The sequence below is a fragment of the Typopeltis vanoorti genome, chromosome 16 (genome assembly GCF_054136105.1).
Source record: "Typopeltis vanoorti isolate ZY-2024b chromosome 16, IOZ_Tvanoo_1.0, whole genome shotgun sequence".
Classification (NCBI taxonomy): Eukaryota; Metazoa; Arthropoda; class Arachnida; order Uropygi; family Thelyphonidae; genus Typopeltis; species Typopeltis vanoorti.
The window spans coordinates 38,584,153-38,606,289 of NC_143564.1; the positions used below are offsets into that span (position 1 = coordinate 38,584,153).

The 22,137-nt window shown below is 35.9% G+C and overlaps 1 protein-coding gene across 1 annotated transcript in view; it reads right to left on the reverse strand.

Moving 5' to 3' along the window:
* Positions 1-22,137, reverse strand: part of tweek (transmembrane protein KIAA1109 homolog tweek) — a 1,221,702-nt gene that overhangs the window by 1,044,164 nt on the left and 155,401 nt on the right. The window contains 2 exon segments of the mRNA XM_090406645.1: positions 3,427-3,582; positions 19,821-19,938. Of these exon segments, the coding sequence (XP_090262771.1) occupies positions 3,427-3,582; positions 19,821-19,938 (274 nt within the window).

The window sequence follows — 22,137 nt, forward strand, 5'->3', positions numbered from 1 at the left end:
ATTCCATTGCACAAGGGTGGTGCAAAGATCAATGTATCCAACTATCGACCAATTAGTATCTCAGGAGTGGTGGCAAAGATTTTGGAAAAATTGGTCAGGGCTCACATTCAGAAATGTGTTGACAGTGAATCCCTATTTTGCAATGAACAACGTGGGTTTACTAAGGAAAGATCATGTTTTAGCAACTTGCTCACATTCTATAAAAATGTTACCATTGAACTAGACAAGGGGAATGGATACACCATGATACTTCTGGATTTTGCTAAGGCTTTTGACAGAATACAGCATGGTAGACTGTTGAATAAATTGGAGAAAATGGGTTTGGGTTATACAATATTAGCATGGATAAGAGGATGGCTGACTGACAGATATCAAAAAGTGGTATACCAGTGACCAGGGGATATGAGTCTGCAAGATTTAAGGTAACAAGTGGTGTACCACAAGGATGCTTGGTCCACTGTTATTCAATCTGTACATTAATGATATTGGGAAGGATTTGACAAGCGACATACAGCTATTTGCTGATGATGCAAAGATAGGTAGGGTAATCAGGAATGCTGCTGATATGCAGAACTTGCAGAATGATTTGAATAGGCTGGAATTGTGGGCATGGAAAATAGATGTCAGTTCAATGTGAGTAAATGTAAAGTCATTCACTTCAGCACGATTAGATATCCAATGTCGTATTATATTGGTGCGATTAGGCTAGAAGAAACTGATCAGGCTAGGGATCTGAGAGTGTTAATAGATAGGAAGTTGAAGTTCAGGGGCCATGTGGCAAAGATTGCAAATACAAATCAAAAGATAATTGCAATGCTGAAACGAATGTTCACATGTAAAGATAAGGATGTTATTTTGCCTCTTTACAAGGCCTTGATAAGAACCTCACTTGGACTATTGTGTGCTGTCTGGTTTCCATTGTGATTCTGATATATTGAAGAAAGTACAAAGGAGGATGTTAAAAATGATATCAGGATTCTGGAATACTAATTATGAAGACAAATTGAGAATTTGTAGACTGCAGACACTAGCAAACAAGAGAAAGAGAGGTGATATGAGTGAGACTTACAAACTTCTGAAAGGGTCATACAGGATTTCAAATGATGGAATTTTTCAATTTATGGAGGGTGGGCATCCTTGGAAGATGAGGATGAAAGCTGCCAAGAAAGGTGTGAGAACTAGATTTTTCTCTCAGAGGGTGGTGCAAGATTGGAATGGATTGCCTTTGGGTGTTATGAGTGCAAGCAATGTGAATGAATTCAAGAATAAGTATGATAGCTGGTGTGTGTAGTATGTGGCCTCCTTCGATAAGTATCTGACTCCCTAGAGGACTCTCTTAATAATAATAATGAAAGGCTATTCAAAGAAAGCACTGTAGCTCTAATTCATAGACCAAATCTCAATCATAACAACTGCCTCATTATCCCAAAAGTTTGGGCAATTGTGTTAAATAGAATTTTATCATAATAGTTAATTAACACGTTCGCTGCCACGCTACTTCGGCATGGTCTGTTCCCCTACGCCAAGCAATTTTATTTCTTCAAGGTCAGTACGATAATCTCGTTACCGGAGGTAAGCGTCCTACGAGTATACTCGTAGTTGGCTTGTACAGAGCATATACGGTCTATGAGAATACACAGTTTTGATGCTAGCCCCACAAGCCAAGCATTTTCACTTCTTCAAGGTCACTACAATAATCTCGTTCCCGGCGGTAAGCATCATACGAGTATACTCGTAGCTGGCTTGTGAAGCAGGTTTACCCACTACGAGTATACTCGTAGTTGGCAGCGAACGTGTTAATCATTTCAGGCCAATAGTTTTATCCTATCCTATCCTTCTCATCCGTCTAGGATGGGTTGAGTCCCCTCCTAATGAGGGGTCACTGGCATATTAATGCAGTCGGTTCACCACTCCTCTATTGCATCCGCTAAGGGCGATATTCGTGACTGTATCAGTGTGTGTTCATGGGGCTGGTTTGCCTGCTTGCAGGATGAAAAACCCCAGATGAACTGGGGGGGGGGGGGATAAACCCCACTGTCCACACCCAAGACCGGCTAACTTGGTTATGGATGAGGAAGATCCTCAAGCTTCTCATGTCACCGACAGGAATCGAACCTAGGACACGCCTTCCCCATGCATATGGTTGCTTAGAGCATAGCCACTAGGCTAACCACGCAGAGCCAATAGTTTTAACTTAACAAAAACACAACTAATTGTACAGAGGGATTCAAATTTGGCACATGCGCTGTACTGTTTTATGGTTCAAATTCCTCCATTGTTCTTCATGCTCGCTGATGATGTCTTATGATGATGAACTATTTGTAAAATAAATATTATATTTTAGTGTGGTACATGCGAATGTTTAATCATTATATATATATATATATATATATATATATATATATGCTCCCATTTCTTGCCACTGAATATGCAAATCTTCATCATGCCCAGTCAAGATTTTCTCATATTCAGATTTAGTAAATCTAATTAATTAAATGCCTGATTATCAATTTCCTTGCTTTTTAAGATGATCTAATCTCCAAAAATCTCCAAAAATAGTCAGTTCTTTTCATCTACTTGCCATTATTAAATGCAGCTTCCACCTACAAAATGTTTCAGAATCACGAAACATGCAATCTTAAAAATTAAAAACATATAGCCTTTGCACCTGCAGTGACTCACCCCCAAAGCCAACAATCATCTTGTGATAGTCCCATATATAAAACACTAATGCATTTTCAAATTTGCTCACAAATATAAAATCAACTTTGCTTGAATGAATCTGCAGAAATTTCATAAAATAGCTTCATTGAAATACAGTGATTCATATAAAAATATGCTAAAAAAATTCTGCTATGAACTGTAAATGGCATTGTCTCAAAGCACATGTAAAATGCCGAGCTATTCAAGGTAAGGTAAGGTAAGGCAAGATTCTGAAAATTTTGTTCAGTATACCATTCATTCATTTGCAATTGAGAACAAAAACTTTGGTTTCAATTCTATACGAATTACATCATGTAGAATAGGGAATATTAAAGATCCAAGGATGTGACACCAACTACACCATCAAAAAAAAAATCATATGTTCCACCATAAAAACATAAACATTAATCACAGACTCAAATAAAAGTCTGATTCAAATAATCTACTGAAATAAGTTATAATAAACCAACAGCATAAATTAGGAATAATATAACAAAAAATCAAACTTTTAGACCACGCCCCTTAAAAAAAAAAGAAACAAAAAAATCAACTCTGGGCAGTACAATATTGGAGTAGCTTCTAAACTGGTGCAAAGTATTATCATCTTGTAATACTTTGTAAAAAAAAAAAAAAATTTAGACAAAATATTTAGTACTATATTGCTTTTGAATTCTATATCAAAATGCTATTTAAAATTGTTTATTTTAAAAACAAAAGGTTTACCATTTTCCTGATGTTGTGAAGAACAGTCAATCCAATTATGTTCATTAGCTACTGTCACAAGCTCAAATTCCTTAAGTATGAGATTAAAATGCCAAGTATATGGAATAAAGTGCAAAAGATCAGGACGTGACTTGCTGGCCCAGTCTTCTATTAAAGCTGTAATAAAATTTAAGTTCAAAAGATAACAAAAAATTTATTACTAAAATTTTATTTTTTTAAAGAAATAGTGGATATTAAAGAATTAATATCCGCTATTAATATTGGATTAATAAAAAATTAATCCAATATTAATTTTTATTATAAAATTACTATAAATGAATATTTTTACTTGACACACACTTCAAGGGTTTGAATACTAACAGTCAAGTATTCTTGAAACAAAAGCCAAGTTTTTGGAAATTTGCAGTTTACAATATAAATAAAATCACCAGCCACTGGATAACGTTTTCTACATATATAGTAACTAGGAAATTCCATATAAAGAACCAGATTCTTGCAGTTATTCTTGAAAGATCTGCAACATAATGAACTAAATGACACTAGATATCTATGTTGAAAGCACCTATCCCAGATGGGACGTCTTTCATTTTAGCAGAAAAATGTCAAAATAGAAATGCTCCATGTTATTCAGTTGTGCCAGTTCAAAAATCAGTCACTTGATCGGTTATGGTATAGCTACATGTAATGTCATGTACTGCAGAAACCTGCAGTTTCCTATGAAATAATCTGCAAATGAAGAATACTCTAAGTTGTAGTTGGAAAACAAAAATTGGTTTCACCGACTACTGAAGTGTTTTTCCTCCCCTAATAAATGCTAAGATAGCACTAGCAATATACTGGCCATTTCACTTCTAATGTATATGTCTAGAATGTCTTGAATGAAGCATCTCCCATTGATCGAGGCCAATGAATATCTCTATCTATATGCAACAAAATGTTATGGCTGCAACAGCCACAAATACCATAATGAAATATTCTACTGTGCAGCTACAACCATGCAGTCTCAAAAGGTTGCAATGGTGATTTACAACAGCGATGACACTAATACTTAAATATGATAAGGTTTGATAGTTATATATACTTAAAAATGGCAAATACATATGCAAATATATACAAAACAATGAATGAAATATACTTCTGTATTAAGTATTCAAGCATAAAAACACATATATAGATTAGTAAGGATCTAAACATAAAATACTGAAATTGATGTGAGAGTGAAACAGGAAAACAATGCTGGCTTTTCTGAAATTTCAAAACTGACTGAAAGCTTCCATGATATAAATGTAGTATTGCATTATTTAAATTAAGTGGATATTAAATCCCACATTGTTTTATAACCAAATAAGAAACTCAAGATCAGAATCAAAGAGTTTCATGTTGAATATAGTAACTATAAATGTATCGGCATTTGATTCCAATCTTGAGTTTCTTATTCGGTTATAAAACAATGTGAGATTTAATATCCACTTAATTTAAATAATGTTTACATCGCCAAAATGAAGCCTATTGGCTCTTTATTTTAAATAGTAGTATTCCATTATTTAAAACATCTGGACCCTACACAGCATCCCATATTCACATTTCATCAATGTTTTCGATTAATAAGTTCAAAGTTTCAAAATAACATCAGATATTTAATAACTCTTTTAATAATTTTGAATGCCAAGTTTTTGTTGGTTTTGTTTTGGTAACTCCACATAGAGAGGACTGCTCAACCAATAGCATCAGTAAAATGAAGAGAAAAACTTAATACCAGATATGAAAAACTGCTTTAAAAAAGAAAAAAAAATGCCTGGAAAAAATTATGATGCTCTTTAGGAAACATATGAGGGGAGAATGTTCCAAATAACAGCAACAAAGGAGAGGATAAAAAGAAATTTAAAAAATTGTTCTGTAAATTTGGCACTGAAATATGGAAAAGTGTTGAGTAGCTCCTCTTGCAACCCCAAGGGGAGAGGGGGGGTCTCGAAAGTTCTGATAAACACTTAGAACAAAATGATATTAAAGCAACTGATATAACCATAAGAAAGAACATACTAGTAGCAGAGTTATGAAGGTAATGTATGTTCTTATATTCTTATTTCATCATCTCTTCTTTCTTCAACTTTTATCATTTGCTTTAATATCATTTTTGTTCTAAGTGTTTATCAGAATTTTCCAGCCCTTCCCTCCTCATATGTCTGATAAGATTTAGAGGAGAGTACGATAATTATTAATGCCAATTCTTATGAACTGTGATCATGGAAATATGTTTAAAAAAAATGCAAGCAGCATCCTGTATGAAAGAGACTATCAAAGTGGATCATTAATCAATCTAATTCTTATCTTCAATATGGTGTCAAGAACTCACAATCCCAAATGTGAGAACAATATTCAATGGTTGGATAGATTTCTAATTTCTACAGAATTAAGTTATTCAGAGGTAAAATAACACCTAGAATAAAAGATGAAACCTAATTTTCTCAACGTTATAGAGGTCATATCTGTATACTATGTTTATGCCAAGAACGACTGGAAGTAAGAGGAAAAGTTCTTTTTTGTGAGAAAAGAGGACTGAGTTTTGCAACTAATGCTGGGGTCATGCAAGGTTCTGTCCTCTCATCCCATATATCAATTAACCAGTCCAGTTAACAACCACTCACTCCAATACAGTTTTGCCTCATTCGACAAATCTTACACCACACAAATCACACAAACTACAGAACAAGAACCTCTGCAACCCTAAATTCTTATCTCCAAACAATTCTTCAACAATTCCCTTTGCTTAAGGGTCAAAGCTGTATAACTGAGAGGAGACATCCACATAGCCTTTAAAGGAATGCGGAGAACTGACCAGGCCTTCTGACCTAATGTCCAATCCTCACCTTCTCGTGGTGCACCCTGTTGGGTATCTACTTTGATATACTGAACGAACGAGGATGGGCTAGCAAATTTGGGATTTAGCCGACCAAATTGTATTCTTATTGGTTAAACCAAAATAAAAAATGATGGTACAACATGACAAAATTTCATGCCGGCTGGGGCGTCGCCCGGTTAAACAAGGCCCCCGTTGTTTTCGCCAGGGAACCAGGGCGAACAGCGAAAAGTCAGCTACTGGAACAAATCTGAAAACAAATCCCAACTCAACATCACCAGTGTTAAAGATCGGTACTATCAACGTAAGAAGCCTGAATGGCAAAGAAATGGAGCTAGCTGAGGAATTAGATAAGTACCAGATCAACATAATAGGGGTGACTGAAACAAAAAAGACCAAAACTGGTGAGATCTTTCTGAGCAATAAATACAAAATGTTATATTCAGGCAATGACAATCAAGGAAAAGAAGGAGTAGCCATAGTATTCAACACAAAATACGAGGCTAATCTTCTTGAATGGCAGTCAGTCTCAAGTAGAGTAATGTGGGCAAATATGAGAATGGGGAACTGGACAATGAGACTTATTTGTGCCTATGGTCCCACAGAAGGTTCTACTAAGGTAGAAGTGGAGGAATTTTTTGATGATTTAGAAAAAGCAACTGACACAATGAAAAAGGAAAAGTTGGTTCTTGTTGGGGATCTAAATAGCAGAGTAGGAAATGATTGTGAGACATATAAAAATATTTTGGAAAAATTTGGAGAAAAGAGCAAAGCTAATAATAATGGCAAATATCTGTTGGATTTCTGCTCAGGACATGGACTGGTTATTACTAACACCATGTTCCAACATAAAAATGTGCACAAATTCACATGGAGAGAAGAGGCTAGGAATAAGAAAAGTCTCATTGACTATGTTATTGTTGATAGTGATGTTTTCTCCCTGGTGCAGGACACCAGAGTGTACAGAGGATTTGAAATTGGAAGTGATCACTATTTAGTCTTGAGCAGGATAAAATTGAATTTCATATTGAAAAGAATAACATGTAAGAAAGTTTTGAAGCGAATAAAAGTTGAGCAGCTCTCAGATGTGAACTGCAGAAAAGATCATTGAAAAGAAAATGAAAGTGTTTGAGAACAGGAATCAAACCTTGAAGATTCAGTGGCAAACTCTGAAGAAAACATTGATTGATTCTGCCAGAGAGGCATGTAGTGAGGTTGTGTGCAAGGATAAAAAAATCAGAACTCCCTGGTGGACACAGGAAGTTAAAGAGGCAGTGAAGGAAAAGAAGAAAGCATATCAAATGTTCCTGTCAAATAAGTCTGCTTGTGCTCTGAGAGAATACAGAGACAAATGTAAGAAAGCTAAACAGTGTGTAAAACTAGCTAAACAAAAGTCATGGGAGGACTTTGGCAAGAATGCAGAAAATAAATATCAAGAAGGTGGCAAAATATTCTGGAGGTTGTTGAAGAAGCTTAGGAATGGAGGAAAGAGTGCTGTAAAAGGAGTTAGAGATGATAAAGGTGACATGAAAACAGGAGAAAAAGATATCCTTGAAGTATGGAGTAATTACTTTAAAACTGCTAAATGAAACAAGCAGTGATGACAGCACAGTGATAAAAAACACTGACCAGGCATGCAGTCAGGAATACATATCCATACTTGAAGTAGAAAAAGCCATCAAAGGCTTGAAATATGGAAAGGCAGCAGGAGTAGATGATATTCGACCAGAAATGCTGAAGTATGGTCGTATAAAAGTCTTACAGTGGCTTCACTGCATAGTTCAGAAAGCCTGGACTGAGGGACGAATTCCCGATGATTGGAGTAGAGCTCTCATAGTACCCATATATAAAAAGGGAAATAAAACTGAATGTGAGAATTACAGAGGTATTTCCCTACTGAGTGTTCCTGGCAAGATCTATGCAAGTATACTTGAGAAACGGTTGAGAAGAATTGTGGAAGAAAAGCTTGGTGAAGAACAAGCTGGATTCAGGCCAAACAGAGGCTATCAGGATCAGATCTTCACTTTACGACAAATAGTCGAGAAAGCATGGGAATATAACAAAGATCTGTATTTAAGTTTTGTCGATTTGGAAAAGGCATATGACAAGGTGCCAAGAGAGAAGTTATTCAATACGCTGCAGTTATATGGTGTCAATGGGGCATTATATCAAGCAATACTTAGTCTTTATTTGAGTTGTAAGTCAGCAGTTAGAATTGAAGGAAGTACAGGAAGATGGTTTAATGTTAAATCTGGTGTGAGACAAGGATGTACATTATCCCCTCTGTTATTCATTATCTATATGGATCACATTATGAAGGAAAGTGGTATTAAACCTGATATCAAAATTGTAGATGTTAATGTCAGCTCTTTGCTTTATGCGGATGATGTTATACTTCTAAATAAATCCACTACAAGTCTGCAAGATTCTCTGACTAAATTGAATAGCTGTTGTAATAGATATGGTATGAAGGTCAGCAATAAAAAGACAAAGGCAATGAAAATAGGCAGAATCATTGAAAATGTCAACTGTGTTGTGAATGGAGAACCTGTGGAACAAGTAAAACATTTCAGTTACTTAGGCACAATTTTTACTGAAGATGGTAAATTAAATATAAATATAGACAACAGAATCAACAAAGCTGGTATGGTAGGAAGTCAATTGAATAAATTCATATGGAATAAGAGAGAAATTAGTCGGAACACTAAATTAGCTGTATACAAGACAGTGTTCAAACCCGTTTTAACTTATGGATCTGAGAGCTGGGTCAGAAGTAAAACACTTTACCAAAGACTAGAGACCGCAGATATGAGAGTCCTGAGAAAGATTAGAGGCGTGAACAGATGGCATCAATGGCAATATTATATTAAAAATGAGGATATTAGGAAAGAACTTGACATTGTCAGCATCCAGGAGTGCGTTAGCAGAGCTAATCTCAGGTGGTATGGTCACTTAAATAGAATGGGAGAGGAAAGATTAGCAAAACAAGTGTTCTATGCCAGGTTGGTAGGAAAACGACCCAGAGGAAGACCAAGATATAGGTGGATTGATACGGTACAAAGTGCCTTAGACGATAGAAATATAAGATCTGATAATGTTGGAGTCTTCACAAGTAACAGACTGATTTGGAGGAAAATTGTAGATAGGAAGTTAGTAATGATGTAAATTTTTCATGTAGTACTGTCATATCCTGTACACCCCTTGAGGGTACATGGCAGGAATTTGATGATGATGATGAAACAATTCTTTAGTGGGGTTCAGATAGTCTTGTCAATTTCAATGCCTGTTAAACACAACTCTGGCTTCATATCCCACAAAAAAAAAAAAAAAACATATTCTTCTAGAGTTACCTTTGACAACACACAGAGTGCTAGGCAAGATAAAATTTGGTATCACTCTGATATCAAGTCTCTCTTGTCATAAACACATCACAGTCACTATTTCCTCAGTATCCAAAAAATTAGAATTCCTCCTTCACTCAAGGCATTAGCATTACTTCATCTCTGAACATAAATCCTGTACAAATCATCAATCCTCACATACATCAAGTACTGCTCCTACATCTGGATCATTACCCCAGTAGTTCTCTAAAATTAATAGATGTAATACAGAAGAGAGCAATCAAAATGATTATTGATCCATCTCTGATCAACTCACTCCAACCACTTTTACATAGGTGTTTAGTATATTATCAGCTGCATGTATCTTCTATTAATCTTTGCATGACAAGGGTCACTACCCTTTCACTACTAAGGCAAGTGATGTGAAGTCAGTAGCCTCTATAATGCAAGTTGCCCCAGACCTGAAAATACTTCAGGTGCAAACTTTGGTTGCTTACACTTGGATAAAGGATTAAACCAAATACAGGGTGTTCGGGATAAATTTGACATATTTATAATTAATTATATTTTTCCGTAAGTTACATGTATTAACACACACTTCTCTTCATTTAAAAGTTTGGACCCTTCTTCATTCATATACAAGATGTCAGAAAGGATGGATAGCTGGAACCCACCTGAATCATGGAAGAGAATAACTTGTATCATGATGATTCGTGCCCGCCATCAAAATAAGGATATTACGACTGCTGCCCAATGCTCCCTGAATACAGTAAAAACAATCAGGCATGAACTAGAGACTTGCAATGGTGACTACGAGGATGTAGCAAGAAGAAAGATCCCTAGAAGACGATCTGATTGCGTTCGTACAGCAGAATTCCTCGCAAATCTGCAGGAACAGGTGTTGAAGAACCCTGGCATTGGAATTCGGGCTTTGTTCGTGGAGTTGCTAACTGTAGTCAAGCCCTGGATAACAAGGGTAGCCAATGGTAGGCCGTATGTATGGCAGCAGGATTCGGCCCCTTGCCACACCTCTGGGAAAAGTCAAAAATGGTTGTCTGAAAATTTCTACGACTTCACCAGTCCAAATGTTTGGCCTCCAAACTCCCCAGACCTTAACCCCATGGATTATTTTGTATGGGGCGCAGTTGAAAAAGACACCAATCACACTTCCAGTAATACAAAAGCCCAGTTAATGGATAAAATTAAAACAGTTTTTGCGGCCCTTCCCAGGGAGACTGTAGCATCAGCTTGTTCGAGGTTCCGAAGCAGAATTGAAGCTGTGATCGATGCTAATGGTGGTTATTTTGAGTAAATCTTGTTGATAGTATTGTAATTAACTCTGCCTGTAATGTTTTTTTGTCAATTCATTAAATTTAATAGATACAAAGAAGATTTTCTTTTTCCTTACGAAACTGTCAAATTTATCCCGAACACCCTGTATATAATTTCTTGGCATCTTTAATTTATAGTAAAATTAAGTAAAAAAACTTCCAAGAACTAATCCAGAGTGTTTTAATAATAAGGTGTGACACCTTTTGGCTACTCATATATGAAAATATGACAGCTGCATTACTTCAACCTTAGTATCACCTATGGCTATGACTCTCAGTGATGAGATCTCAATAAATTTTGCAAAGAAAGGACTATCACTCAAATCTGTGTTGATGGAGAAGACATGTCCAACACTAAAGACATCCTTGACTCCTTTCAAAAACATACAAAAATCTGTTTGAAGACAATAGTACAGTTGGAAATTATAACTCTTGCAACATTAATGGCTTTCCTGTTCATATTCAAGATGGTCCCATTACAACATCTGAAGTTACCACAGCCTATAAAGAATGCCAGACAAGAAAATACCCAGGGCTTGATGGTCTAGAGATAGAACATTATCGTGAGGACTGGGATTTTATTCTTCCCATTCTAGTTACACTATTTAATTCCTTTCTCTCATCAGGACACATATCAAGTGAATTTGTAGCAAGCCATACTGTCCTCATTCCTCACCCTAATAGAGATCACACCTTAATCAGCAGTTGGAGACCTATTTCTCTATCTAATACTGACTACAAGATATTTTCTGCATTATCAATAACAGCTTCAAAGTGGGAATGAAATATTTAATTAAAAGCAGCACACAGGTGTATGGAGTACCAGTTCGAGCAGTAGAATTTAATCTATTTCTGCTATGTGATCTAATCCACTTAGTTAACACAAAAAAGGTCGATGGCAGTGTTATCGCTAGACCTTACTCAAGCATTTGATAATGTCCGGCATCCCTTTCTATTCCATATCCTCCAGCAAATTGGTGTAGGTAAAAAACTGCTATCTGTTATCAAAGGAGCCTATGCCAATTCAACCATCAGCCTCCTAGTTAATGGGTTCCTGTCAGACCTAGTAAAAATTCAAAAAGGAGTCAAGCAAGGTAGCCCTTTCAGTCCACTGCTGTTTGCATTGATTCTTGAACCTTTCTTACAACAAGTCAACAATACACATGCTATGCGAGGGATAACAGTTCCTTCAACTAAAAAGGAAAATAAGGTATTAGCATATGCCAATGATGTAGTTGGAACTTTGAAGGATAATGATTCCATACATATATATATATATATATATATATATTTTTTTTTTTTTTTTTGGTATTTTGAAAAAATTCAGAAAAAGCAGCAGATTAATTATTAATGCAGACAAAATTAAAAGTTTATGGAAAGTGGGATCTTGGAGGCATTCCTTTTGTTGTCATAATGAGGCATCCCTCATTATACTTGGAATTCCCTTCTCCACTTACCTAATATTACCAGTCCAAGAACTTATATACAAGAACTTGAGAAATGTTAGAAGACTGGAAAATAGGGCCGCTCTCCTTTTCATCTAAAGCCATAAGTACTCAAAACCATAATTTTTCCTGCTCAGTTGTACATAATAAATATTACAGACATCACAGAAGCTGAAGAAAAGCAATTATATAGTAAACCTGTGCAATTTTTTTGGTCTAGCAGATACCAAGAAGTTAAAAAGGAATTTCTTCAACTATCAACAAAGTATGGAGGATTTGGACTTCCAGTCTTAAAATTCTGCTATTTAAGCAATACAGCTTCAAAAATTCATAAAATATTGCAAACTAATCACACATGTGCAGACCTTCTCCAGTACTACTTGGGTTTTCATCTTCCCCTGTTTGGAGTTAATGATTATAAAGGCCCAAAAGCCTGAGATTGTGCCTGAATGCTACAACACTCTGTGCTTAACTCTAAGACTGCTAAAACACTCCAGAATTGACATTCTTTCCATTAAAAAAAGTAAAATTTGGTATAAAGAAATCTTTAATCTCTTTTGCTGTGAAGTTCCACAGTTGGGTACTGACAACAATATTTTGTTTCATAACTTGATGAAGTTCCAAGGGTACCCTAACAGGAAGGATCTTGCTTGGAGAATTGCATGTGGTCACCTTCCAGTCAATGCCATCAAATGGAGGATACTTTAATTTCGGAGATCCAATATGTGACATCTGTTACCAATTGGAAACAGTAGAACATGCATTCTACAGCTGCCCTCTTGCTCTGCGTATCCAGAACATATTATGTAATGTGTTGAGCATGCCACTATTTACAACAGAACAGGTTATTTTTTTATAATACCCACCACCTGTCAGCAATTGGAAGAGAATTTTGATTTTTATAATTAATGAATTAAAATACCATTTATGGAAGGTTAGAAAAAATCATGGATTTGAAAACCAGCAATATGACATCCAAATGCTTTATAATATTGTATTGTGGATATTTCATTGTTCAGTCAGACGTCTTTTGTATTTAGAAAGAAGCATTCTAGGAGATATCAAATTTATGACTAAATGGTGTAGAAACACATTATGCAATATTCACCAGGGGGGAGATAAAATTCTGTCTATTCTTGCTATGAGAGGCTTTTTAAATAGTTCCATCCTCTTAATTCAATGTAGTCTTATAGTCAATTGTAGGGATGACTGGAGAGCAATCCCAGGCAGAGAAGGCCAACTCAAGGCAGTTAAACCCAGATGCAGCTTATCAGTCATTTTTGGGGTTTTAGTTTCAATTGGTTTTTTGGTTGTTCATCTATATGAGATTGGTGAAAAAGGAAAACTGACAGCCTTTGGCTATATGATGATATAAAAGAGCTGAGGCCTTTTCTCTCTCTCGTGTTATCTACCTGTCTTTTTTTCTCCTAATACTATAAGGCTCTCTTGCACCCCTATACTAACTACTCTAGGTCTATGATGAGCAACCCTTTACTTTTTTCACCTCAATAAAGGTTGAAACCAGTCTGGGTGGTAACCCTTCCCATTAATGCATAGCATTAATACATGTCTGCAAGGATATGTGCTTTGCATTATGGAATACTAAGGCAAGTGATGTGAAGCCATTAGCTTCTATATATGAGTTGCTCCAATCCTGAAAACACATCAGGTGCAAACTTTGTTTGCTTACACTTGGATAAAGAATTAAACCAAGTATATAATTTCCTGGTATCTTTAATTTTAAGTAATCTCTTGATTATCAATTATTCAATATATTAATGGGCTAACTCAGTTATCTAGCTCTCAGACAGATAGCTTGGAGACAGAATCAAAAAAAATATATTATGCTTCGTAGTAGTAAACTGCTTATTTTGTAAGAGGGAAGGCAGATGACAAAACTGAAAATTCTTGTTATGTTTTATGACTCATACCAAAATCAAGCAGCTCATGACAATTAAGCTTAAATTTGCTCTATCACCTGAAAGCAGAACAAGTGCAAAGCAGAAACATTCAAAAAATGAAACATTCACTTTAAATTTCTGATGGAAAAAAAATTCCATGCGTGGTAGCATGCACTGTCTTATCACGTGTCATCTCCATCCAGGAGAATGACTATTATGGATCTCTAATAATGTGCAGCAAAAAGGTGAGGGTCTAATCACTTCCATCAATTCCTTTCACCACAATGGTGGTGAAAGGAATTGATGGAAGTGATTAGACCTGAGAAGCTAATTTAGAATCCCCTGCTTTTGATCTCTACCATTCTCTCTAACCAGTATAATCCATCCATAACCATTCTTCCTTCTACTAGCTATGTATTGAAAAAACTTTCTAGGATTTCTTTTGGCCTCGTTAGCTAACTGCTGCTCATACTGCACTTTTGCTGCCTTACCAAGTGAGTTACCTCACTTGTTTGCACTCTGTACTTGTGCAACAGACTATTACCATCACTCATCTTATGCTGCCTCCATAATGCCTTCTTCTTCTTCCACCTCTTCATGCATCCATTTCACACCCACTTTATTTAACCTCTTGACTTTGGAATGTATTTACACAATGCCAGGATCATGAACAGGTCCCAAGAAGAAGTGATCTAATTTTCATGATATAGCTGAAAGCTGTCTCCTAAGCATGTCATAATCACTACCCTTATAGTTCTACACATATCCCTATCTCACAGAAGTTCTCATATGGCTGACCACCAATAATCACTTCATGGTCACTATCCCAACTGGAGGGAGATTTATCACCTCATTTATAATAACGTCCTCTGCTGAAATAATCAAATCCAAGACCCTTGAACCCTATTGTTCCCTCTATTATGTACTTGACAGACAACTAAAGTAGTTAGTTGTCTGTCAAGAAATTCATTACCTTTGATCCCAGCTGCTGTTTCTTCATCCCAATCTATATTACCACAATTACAATCATCCAATAATGATTGCCCTTTTCTTATTAGCTAGACGAATATGCCTATGCATGTTCTTCTCACTGTCCTCCATATTATCAGGTCTATAGCAACACCCTACTAGATATTTCATTCTGTTCACCTCCACCTCACACCATGATGCTTTAAAACCACTGCACTGTTCACTCCTTTCATCTACAGCTTAGATGAAGGATAATTCCTCTTCTACCATAAACAGCACTCCTCCTCCTCTTCTGCCCTGCCTATCCTCATGAAAAACATCATATTTATCAATCTCTATTCCTGTCAGAATGTCATCCTCATCTAACTATGCCTCACTTATTCCAAGAATTTTTGGGTAAATATACACTATTAATGCTACAATTGCATTTCTTTTTATTTTGAATACTTCTGGCATTTGTACATACATACTATCTTATTTCTGGTTCTATAACAGGCCTCACCAACCCCATTCCTCAGATATGACTCCTCCATATCTTCCCTCTGACCACTCCTCTCTACCATAACTGATCTTACACCTCTCCTCAGACCTGTTTATTTTCCCCTACAGATACAGAAGCAGATGTGCACACACACACCTGCTTCTGTATCCATCATCCACTCTTCTCACACACTTCTGTATTCCCCTATCCATCCCACCCCATTCCCATGTTTGTGTTGTGTTCCTTCTTTCTATCATTTCTCTTCACTCAATTCTGCATTATAAACTCTCCTACCCTACTTCCCTGCTCTTCCATGTTACCTCTACCACCTCTTGCTTCCTCAAGTTTTCCATTCACTTCAATCATTACTCTCTCTCTCTCTCTTGCAGCAAAGTTTCTCCAGCTGACTCACACCAAATCCATTTAAATGTAGCATTTAAACAAAACAAACCCCATTCTCTTCACACAACTCTGCTAGTATCGCATGCATAATCCTCACTCACCTTCTCAACTCATCATTATCATACATGGACAACATGGTATTTTTCCTACCACACTGTTATCTTTTACTCTCCTTAGCAACCAGGGGTAAAACTCTTTAAGAGTAAAAATCTTTGTGGAACATGTGGTGAGTGAGGATGATAAGGAGATAAAGTATACAGAATGAAATGCACAAGCTGGTTCAATCGATTTGTACTTGGGACTTTCACAGGAGGAATAGCAGTTGCTACTTCATTGAAAGCACTGAGAGAATAGACATGAGGCAACAATAGATCATCTGTAAGAAAGCAGGGGAAATGAGTCCATGAGAAAGATCCATCCATTATATATAAATAGTTTATACACAAAATATTTTATCTTTATATTTACATATTTTTACTGGGGGCTCCCCCCCCCCCCCCGCTTACGCTGCCCAACTCCCCGAGTTCCAGGCTGGTAAGCCGGAGACAAATGTGACATAAAACGTTTCAAATTTCAGCTGTGTACCTGAACAATTAACACAGAACTATTTAGGATGCAACACTGCATTTAATGATGAAAGCATGTACACTATTCAAAAAAACATATCAATAGGTTCCATCTTTCTTCTTGATGACTTGTCTATACAGGGCACTGTTGTTCTATATCTTTTGCAACTTCTTGAATATGGAATTGATAAAAACAAATTTAAAAAAATGAAAAGATTTCAATTAGATTCAATAGAAACTTTACAATGCATAAAATTCTATAAAGACATCAATAAATTAAAAAAATAAAAAATCTTATGAAAATATAACTACAGAAAAGAAATCCCTAAGATCAGTAACAGGTTGCATAATAATAGATAATAAAATAAAGATATTAGAAAACAGCAGAATGTGTAAACTTAGGATTTACACCCTAAGTTTGATTAAACAGTAGATAAAATAGCAGAATACAGAGAAAAACTGAAAGAACACAGCAGAAAGAAGATTACCAGGACAGATTCTTCACTAATATCCTGGAAGAAAACGAGCCCAGTGAGAGAATGAGTCAATTTTGAAGACACGTGTTATCTACTCTGGAAGAAGATTTTATGTACAGTATGCTCCTTTCTGGTTTATCTACTAAAATTCTGTAAAATGTATACATTTTAAAAAATTTGCAGAATAACCTGCCAAAGTTCATATTATAATAAACTCTATGGTAAATTCTGAAACTTTTAAGATTCTTTATCTGGTTATAACAAGAATGGATACATAATATTCTTCATTAAGCATAACTTGTCAAATGGAAGCCTTTCTGGCACTATATTTTAACACTTTACAACATAATTTTATATAATTTTTATATATCATGGTCAAAGAGTGTTAGATCTGTTTATAGTGTCATAAGAGTTTTTAGGTAAAGACGTGACTGTTCTGTCTACAGATGGTTTCAGGGATCATGCAGTACTGATTAGGAAAATGACTAAGTTTATGGAGAAAAAGTTACATACTAAACTAAAAAAAAGCAGGAAATGATGACCAACTGAGGAGGATGCTAGATCCCACCGTACCATTTGCTAGATGGGAAGGATATCAGCAGTGGATAAGAAACATTTAAAGACTTAAATCGTGCAATATTGAAATATGTCCCTAGAAAAAAAAGTGAAATGGATGAGTAATCATTTTAAGCAAGAGATCTGTAAGAAAAAAGATAAGGTGGAAGAAATATCATGTGCATAAAGATAATGTCAGTCATGAAAATTATAAGGAGCAGGTCAGAAGAGTCACAATTATTATGCAGAAAGCCAAGTCCAAGTATGAAAAAAATAATAATAATAAATAAATAAATAAATAAAACCTGCTCTGCAAGCTAAAGAATCATTACACTGCAAGTAAAAGAAAGAGTGATTATGAAAAAATAACTCTGTTGAATGTAGACCAATACAGAAGAAATTTTTCAACTAATGAGCCCCTTTTGTTAAAAATTACCAACCTGGTTTATGCAACATTGAGCTCGATGCTACCGCTTCACTGGATGAAAAAACTCAGGTTTATGAAGAGGAGGTACTAGAGCTGTTGCATAAAATGAATAACAATTTGCAACATGGGCTGATGGGATACTGGCACAAATGTTAAAAGAGTGTTCAGCTGAACTGATTGTTCCTTTGACCAGACTATATAATTAGAACCTCAGAACAGAGCAGATTCTACAGAAATGGTAAGAATGCATAATAATTCCATTGCACAGGGATGATGGTGCAAAAACTGATGTGTCCAGTTATCAACTAAACGGTATCTCTGAGGTGGTGTTGAAGATTTTGGAAAAGTTCTCATAAGAGCGCACATACAGAAATGAGTTGACAGAAAATCTATATTTTGCAATGAACAGAATAGGCTTAATAAGGGAAAGGTCACATTTAAGCTCTTACATTCTATAACAAAGATACTGGTGAGTTCAATGAGGAGAATGGATATATCATGGTACTATTGGATTTCTTAACACTTTTGAAAGAATACACAATGGAAGACTGTTGCATAAATTGGAGAATATGAGACAGGATTATAATTAGTGTGGATAAGGGGAAGGCTGATTGATAGATATCAAAAAGTGATATATGGGGGTGCAAGTCTGTACAATTTTCTGTACAATTTAAGGTGACTAATGGTGTACCACAGTGATTAGTCATGGCCCACTGTTATTCAATCTACATTAATCACAATTAGAAGGATCTAACAGGGGGTTTATTGAGGATGCAAAGATAGGCAGGGTAATCAGGAATGCAACTAATATGCAGAACTTGCAGAATGAATTGAATAGACTGGAATTGTGGGCATGTGAAAATGGCTATCAGTTCATGTTAGTAAATATAGTCATGCACATATTGGTAGGATTATTATGCTGGAAGAAACTGATCAGGCTAGTGATCTTGAAGTTTTAGCAGATAGGAAGTGGAAAATCAAAGGTCCTGTAGCAAACATTAAAAATACAACTCAGTGGATAATTGATGTTCGAGCAAATCTTAGCATGTGGAGATAAGAAAGTCATTTTACCTCTTAACAAGACCTTGATATGACTTCACTTGGGCTAATGCGCACAGGTCTGGTCTCCTAGTTTCTGTGGTGATGCTGATTCAGTGGAAAGAGTTCAAAAGAGAGGGTATTGAAGATGATATTGGGATTGTGAAATATAGACCATGATGAATGACAGACTGAGAATTTGTGGACTTCAGACATTAGCAAACAGGAGAAAGAGGAGGTGATATGATTGAGACTTTCAAACTTCTGAAAGGACCATGCAAGATATCAGTATATGGAATTTTCATTTTATGGAGGATGGGGAGAGAACATCCATGAAGCTGAAAATTAATGCAGTGAAAGAAGGATTGGGAGCTAGATTTTTTTTTCTCATAGAGTAGTGCATGATTAGAATGGAGTGCCTCTGGAGATTGTGGGTGCAGATAATGTGAATGAATACAAGAACAGGTATGACAGTTGGTGCAAGTGATATGTGGTCTCCCTCAATGAATCTCTCACTCCCTGAAGGACTCTCAATAATAATAATAATAATAAATTTATTCAAAGGAATAATTGGTATTGCAATAATTGTTAAATGAATAACTCACCTTGAAAGAAGTTTTTATGAGCATAGATAATGTGTAAAGTAGCTTTGCAACCAGTTAAATTGCAAGTCCAGTTTTGATGATCATTCCAAATTCTTGGATACTTCACACTAACATCAAACTACATAAATATATATTAAAAAAAAAAAAGGTTCAGTCTATGAATAAATACATCCAAATATAAAATACTGTGTAAGTAACCAGCATTTATCCATGACAAAAAATAAGTCCTAAAGTAACTTTGTGATCTGATAAATACAAAGTTATGAAGCATTTTCCTTTAAAAAAAAAGTTTCACAAAATAAGTCCCTAATAAGAGTTATTTTATCCATCTGATTGAATAGATTTTAACTCAAACTTGGAATCCTTACCAAAAATTGACAAGTTCCTGTATTTGTTTCAATCAGACCATTTGTATCATTTGTGTGGATACAAGCAAAACATTGTCAGAATTGTATACTACAATAACTCAACTGCAGATGTACCACTTCAAGGTTGATGGAATTTAATAAAATTTGGGATTTAAAATGTAAATAAAGAAGTCAACCTCCTTAATGCTATCTGTACCTTAAAGTGATAAGGAGGCTTGTGTGCACTAAAGACCTCAAAAGATATGGTGGCATGGCTCTTGATGTCAATGCATGCAAACCTCCCTACCAGCAGCTATTAGTATTGCCTCCATAGTTTAGATAGATCAAGAAGTAGAGTACTAGACTTAGAGAACAGGTTTAACAGTTCCAGTATTTTGTCTCTGTCACAGAAACATATCCTGGAACATTATACAGAAATTGTAATAACACACACTGACACACAATAACTGGAAAGATCAATGGATGTCCTCTATGGGTGGTAGCTTGCCTTGACTGTGGGGTAGGAGGTCTAAGAATTAATGTTTCTAAAATATTGAGAAGTTTAACACAACTATATTTATTTAGATTAGGTTGATTTTTTAAATCTGCTGCTGATTCCAAAACAAGTCTTTCAAGTCTGTATTTGCTGCAGTGAAGCACAGTAGATTTTTCCCTGTTTGATTCTACACAAGGCATCCATCGCATGGTCAGCTAGATCTAACTGACAATAATTGTGGCAGCACATGTATTTCTTGTGCTCTTGGCAGATGTTGGCCGATCTCCCAGTTTGTCCATAATATAAGATGCAAGAACAAAGAACCTTGCATACACCTGGAAGAGAGGGAAGGGGTGATAAGATAGTCAGCTATGAGCTTTAAAAGCAGTGCAGAGATTACATTTTTTGGAAGTTCTGGAAATTTTTTCAGTGTGCTGGAGAGAAATAATAATAATGGCATTAACCTGTGGTAAGAGGGATGTGAAGGAGAAAGAACAATTTTGTTATTATTATTATTTTTTTTTTTGGCATTGGAGCTATTGAATAGGAAAGTACAGCAAATAAAGAAGTGTCCAGCTGTGGGACTGTTAACAAGGGTTTTAATGACACCATATTGTTGGAAAGGAGGGGGGGGGGGGATAAGAAAGTTTGTGTATGTTATCCATGTGAGTAGGTTTTATGTAAACTGAAAAAATGAAAGAAAGAGCACTATGGGAAAGATATGTGGTTAGGATCTTCATAGAACAGACTAGTGTTATTTTCATTTTCTACCATGAACTGGAGTGCTGTTGAAATGGAGGAGGAAAGAGCCTAACATGTCTGAGTCATATGTGGGCCAAATGGAAAACACATCATTAATGTATCTTAGGCAGAGAGAAAGTTTGAAAATAGGAATATCAAGAGAATACTTTACAAAATACTCCATTTAGAAATTAAATGGTAAAAATCTTATCACCTGTGAAGAGGATATCTCTGTGTTTCACGTACTCCCGAAGAAGTGCCTTTGATTTTATCCCCCTACCACATAAATTGTGGTGTTAGGAAGTGTCCAGTAGGACGATGATAGGCTCTCACCCCTATCCTAAATGTTCATCTCTAGATAAATCACTTTCTGCATTCTCACAGGACTATGGTAGAGGCCACCTTCACAGCTCTCACAGGCTGTTGCATCCTAACGAAGCATAGTCAACCTGTTCTTTGGTAGTCGTATATGTCTTCTGTATCATTAAAACAGTTAATAGTATGACAGATCCAAGTGTGTTTAGTGTGTTGAATATAACAGGTGGCTGAATTCCATTCTTGTGAAGTGCTATTACAGCTACACAATTCTCATAATCTCCCCACTGCATGTTAACCCATACAGCTAGACCCCTCTCTCTCTCTCTCTCTCTCTCTCTCTCTCTCTCTCCCCCCCCTCTCTCTACTGATAAACATGCAAATGTTGGGTGCATACAGTGCCAGTAAGGGAACCTAG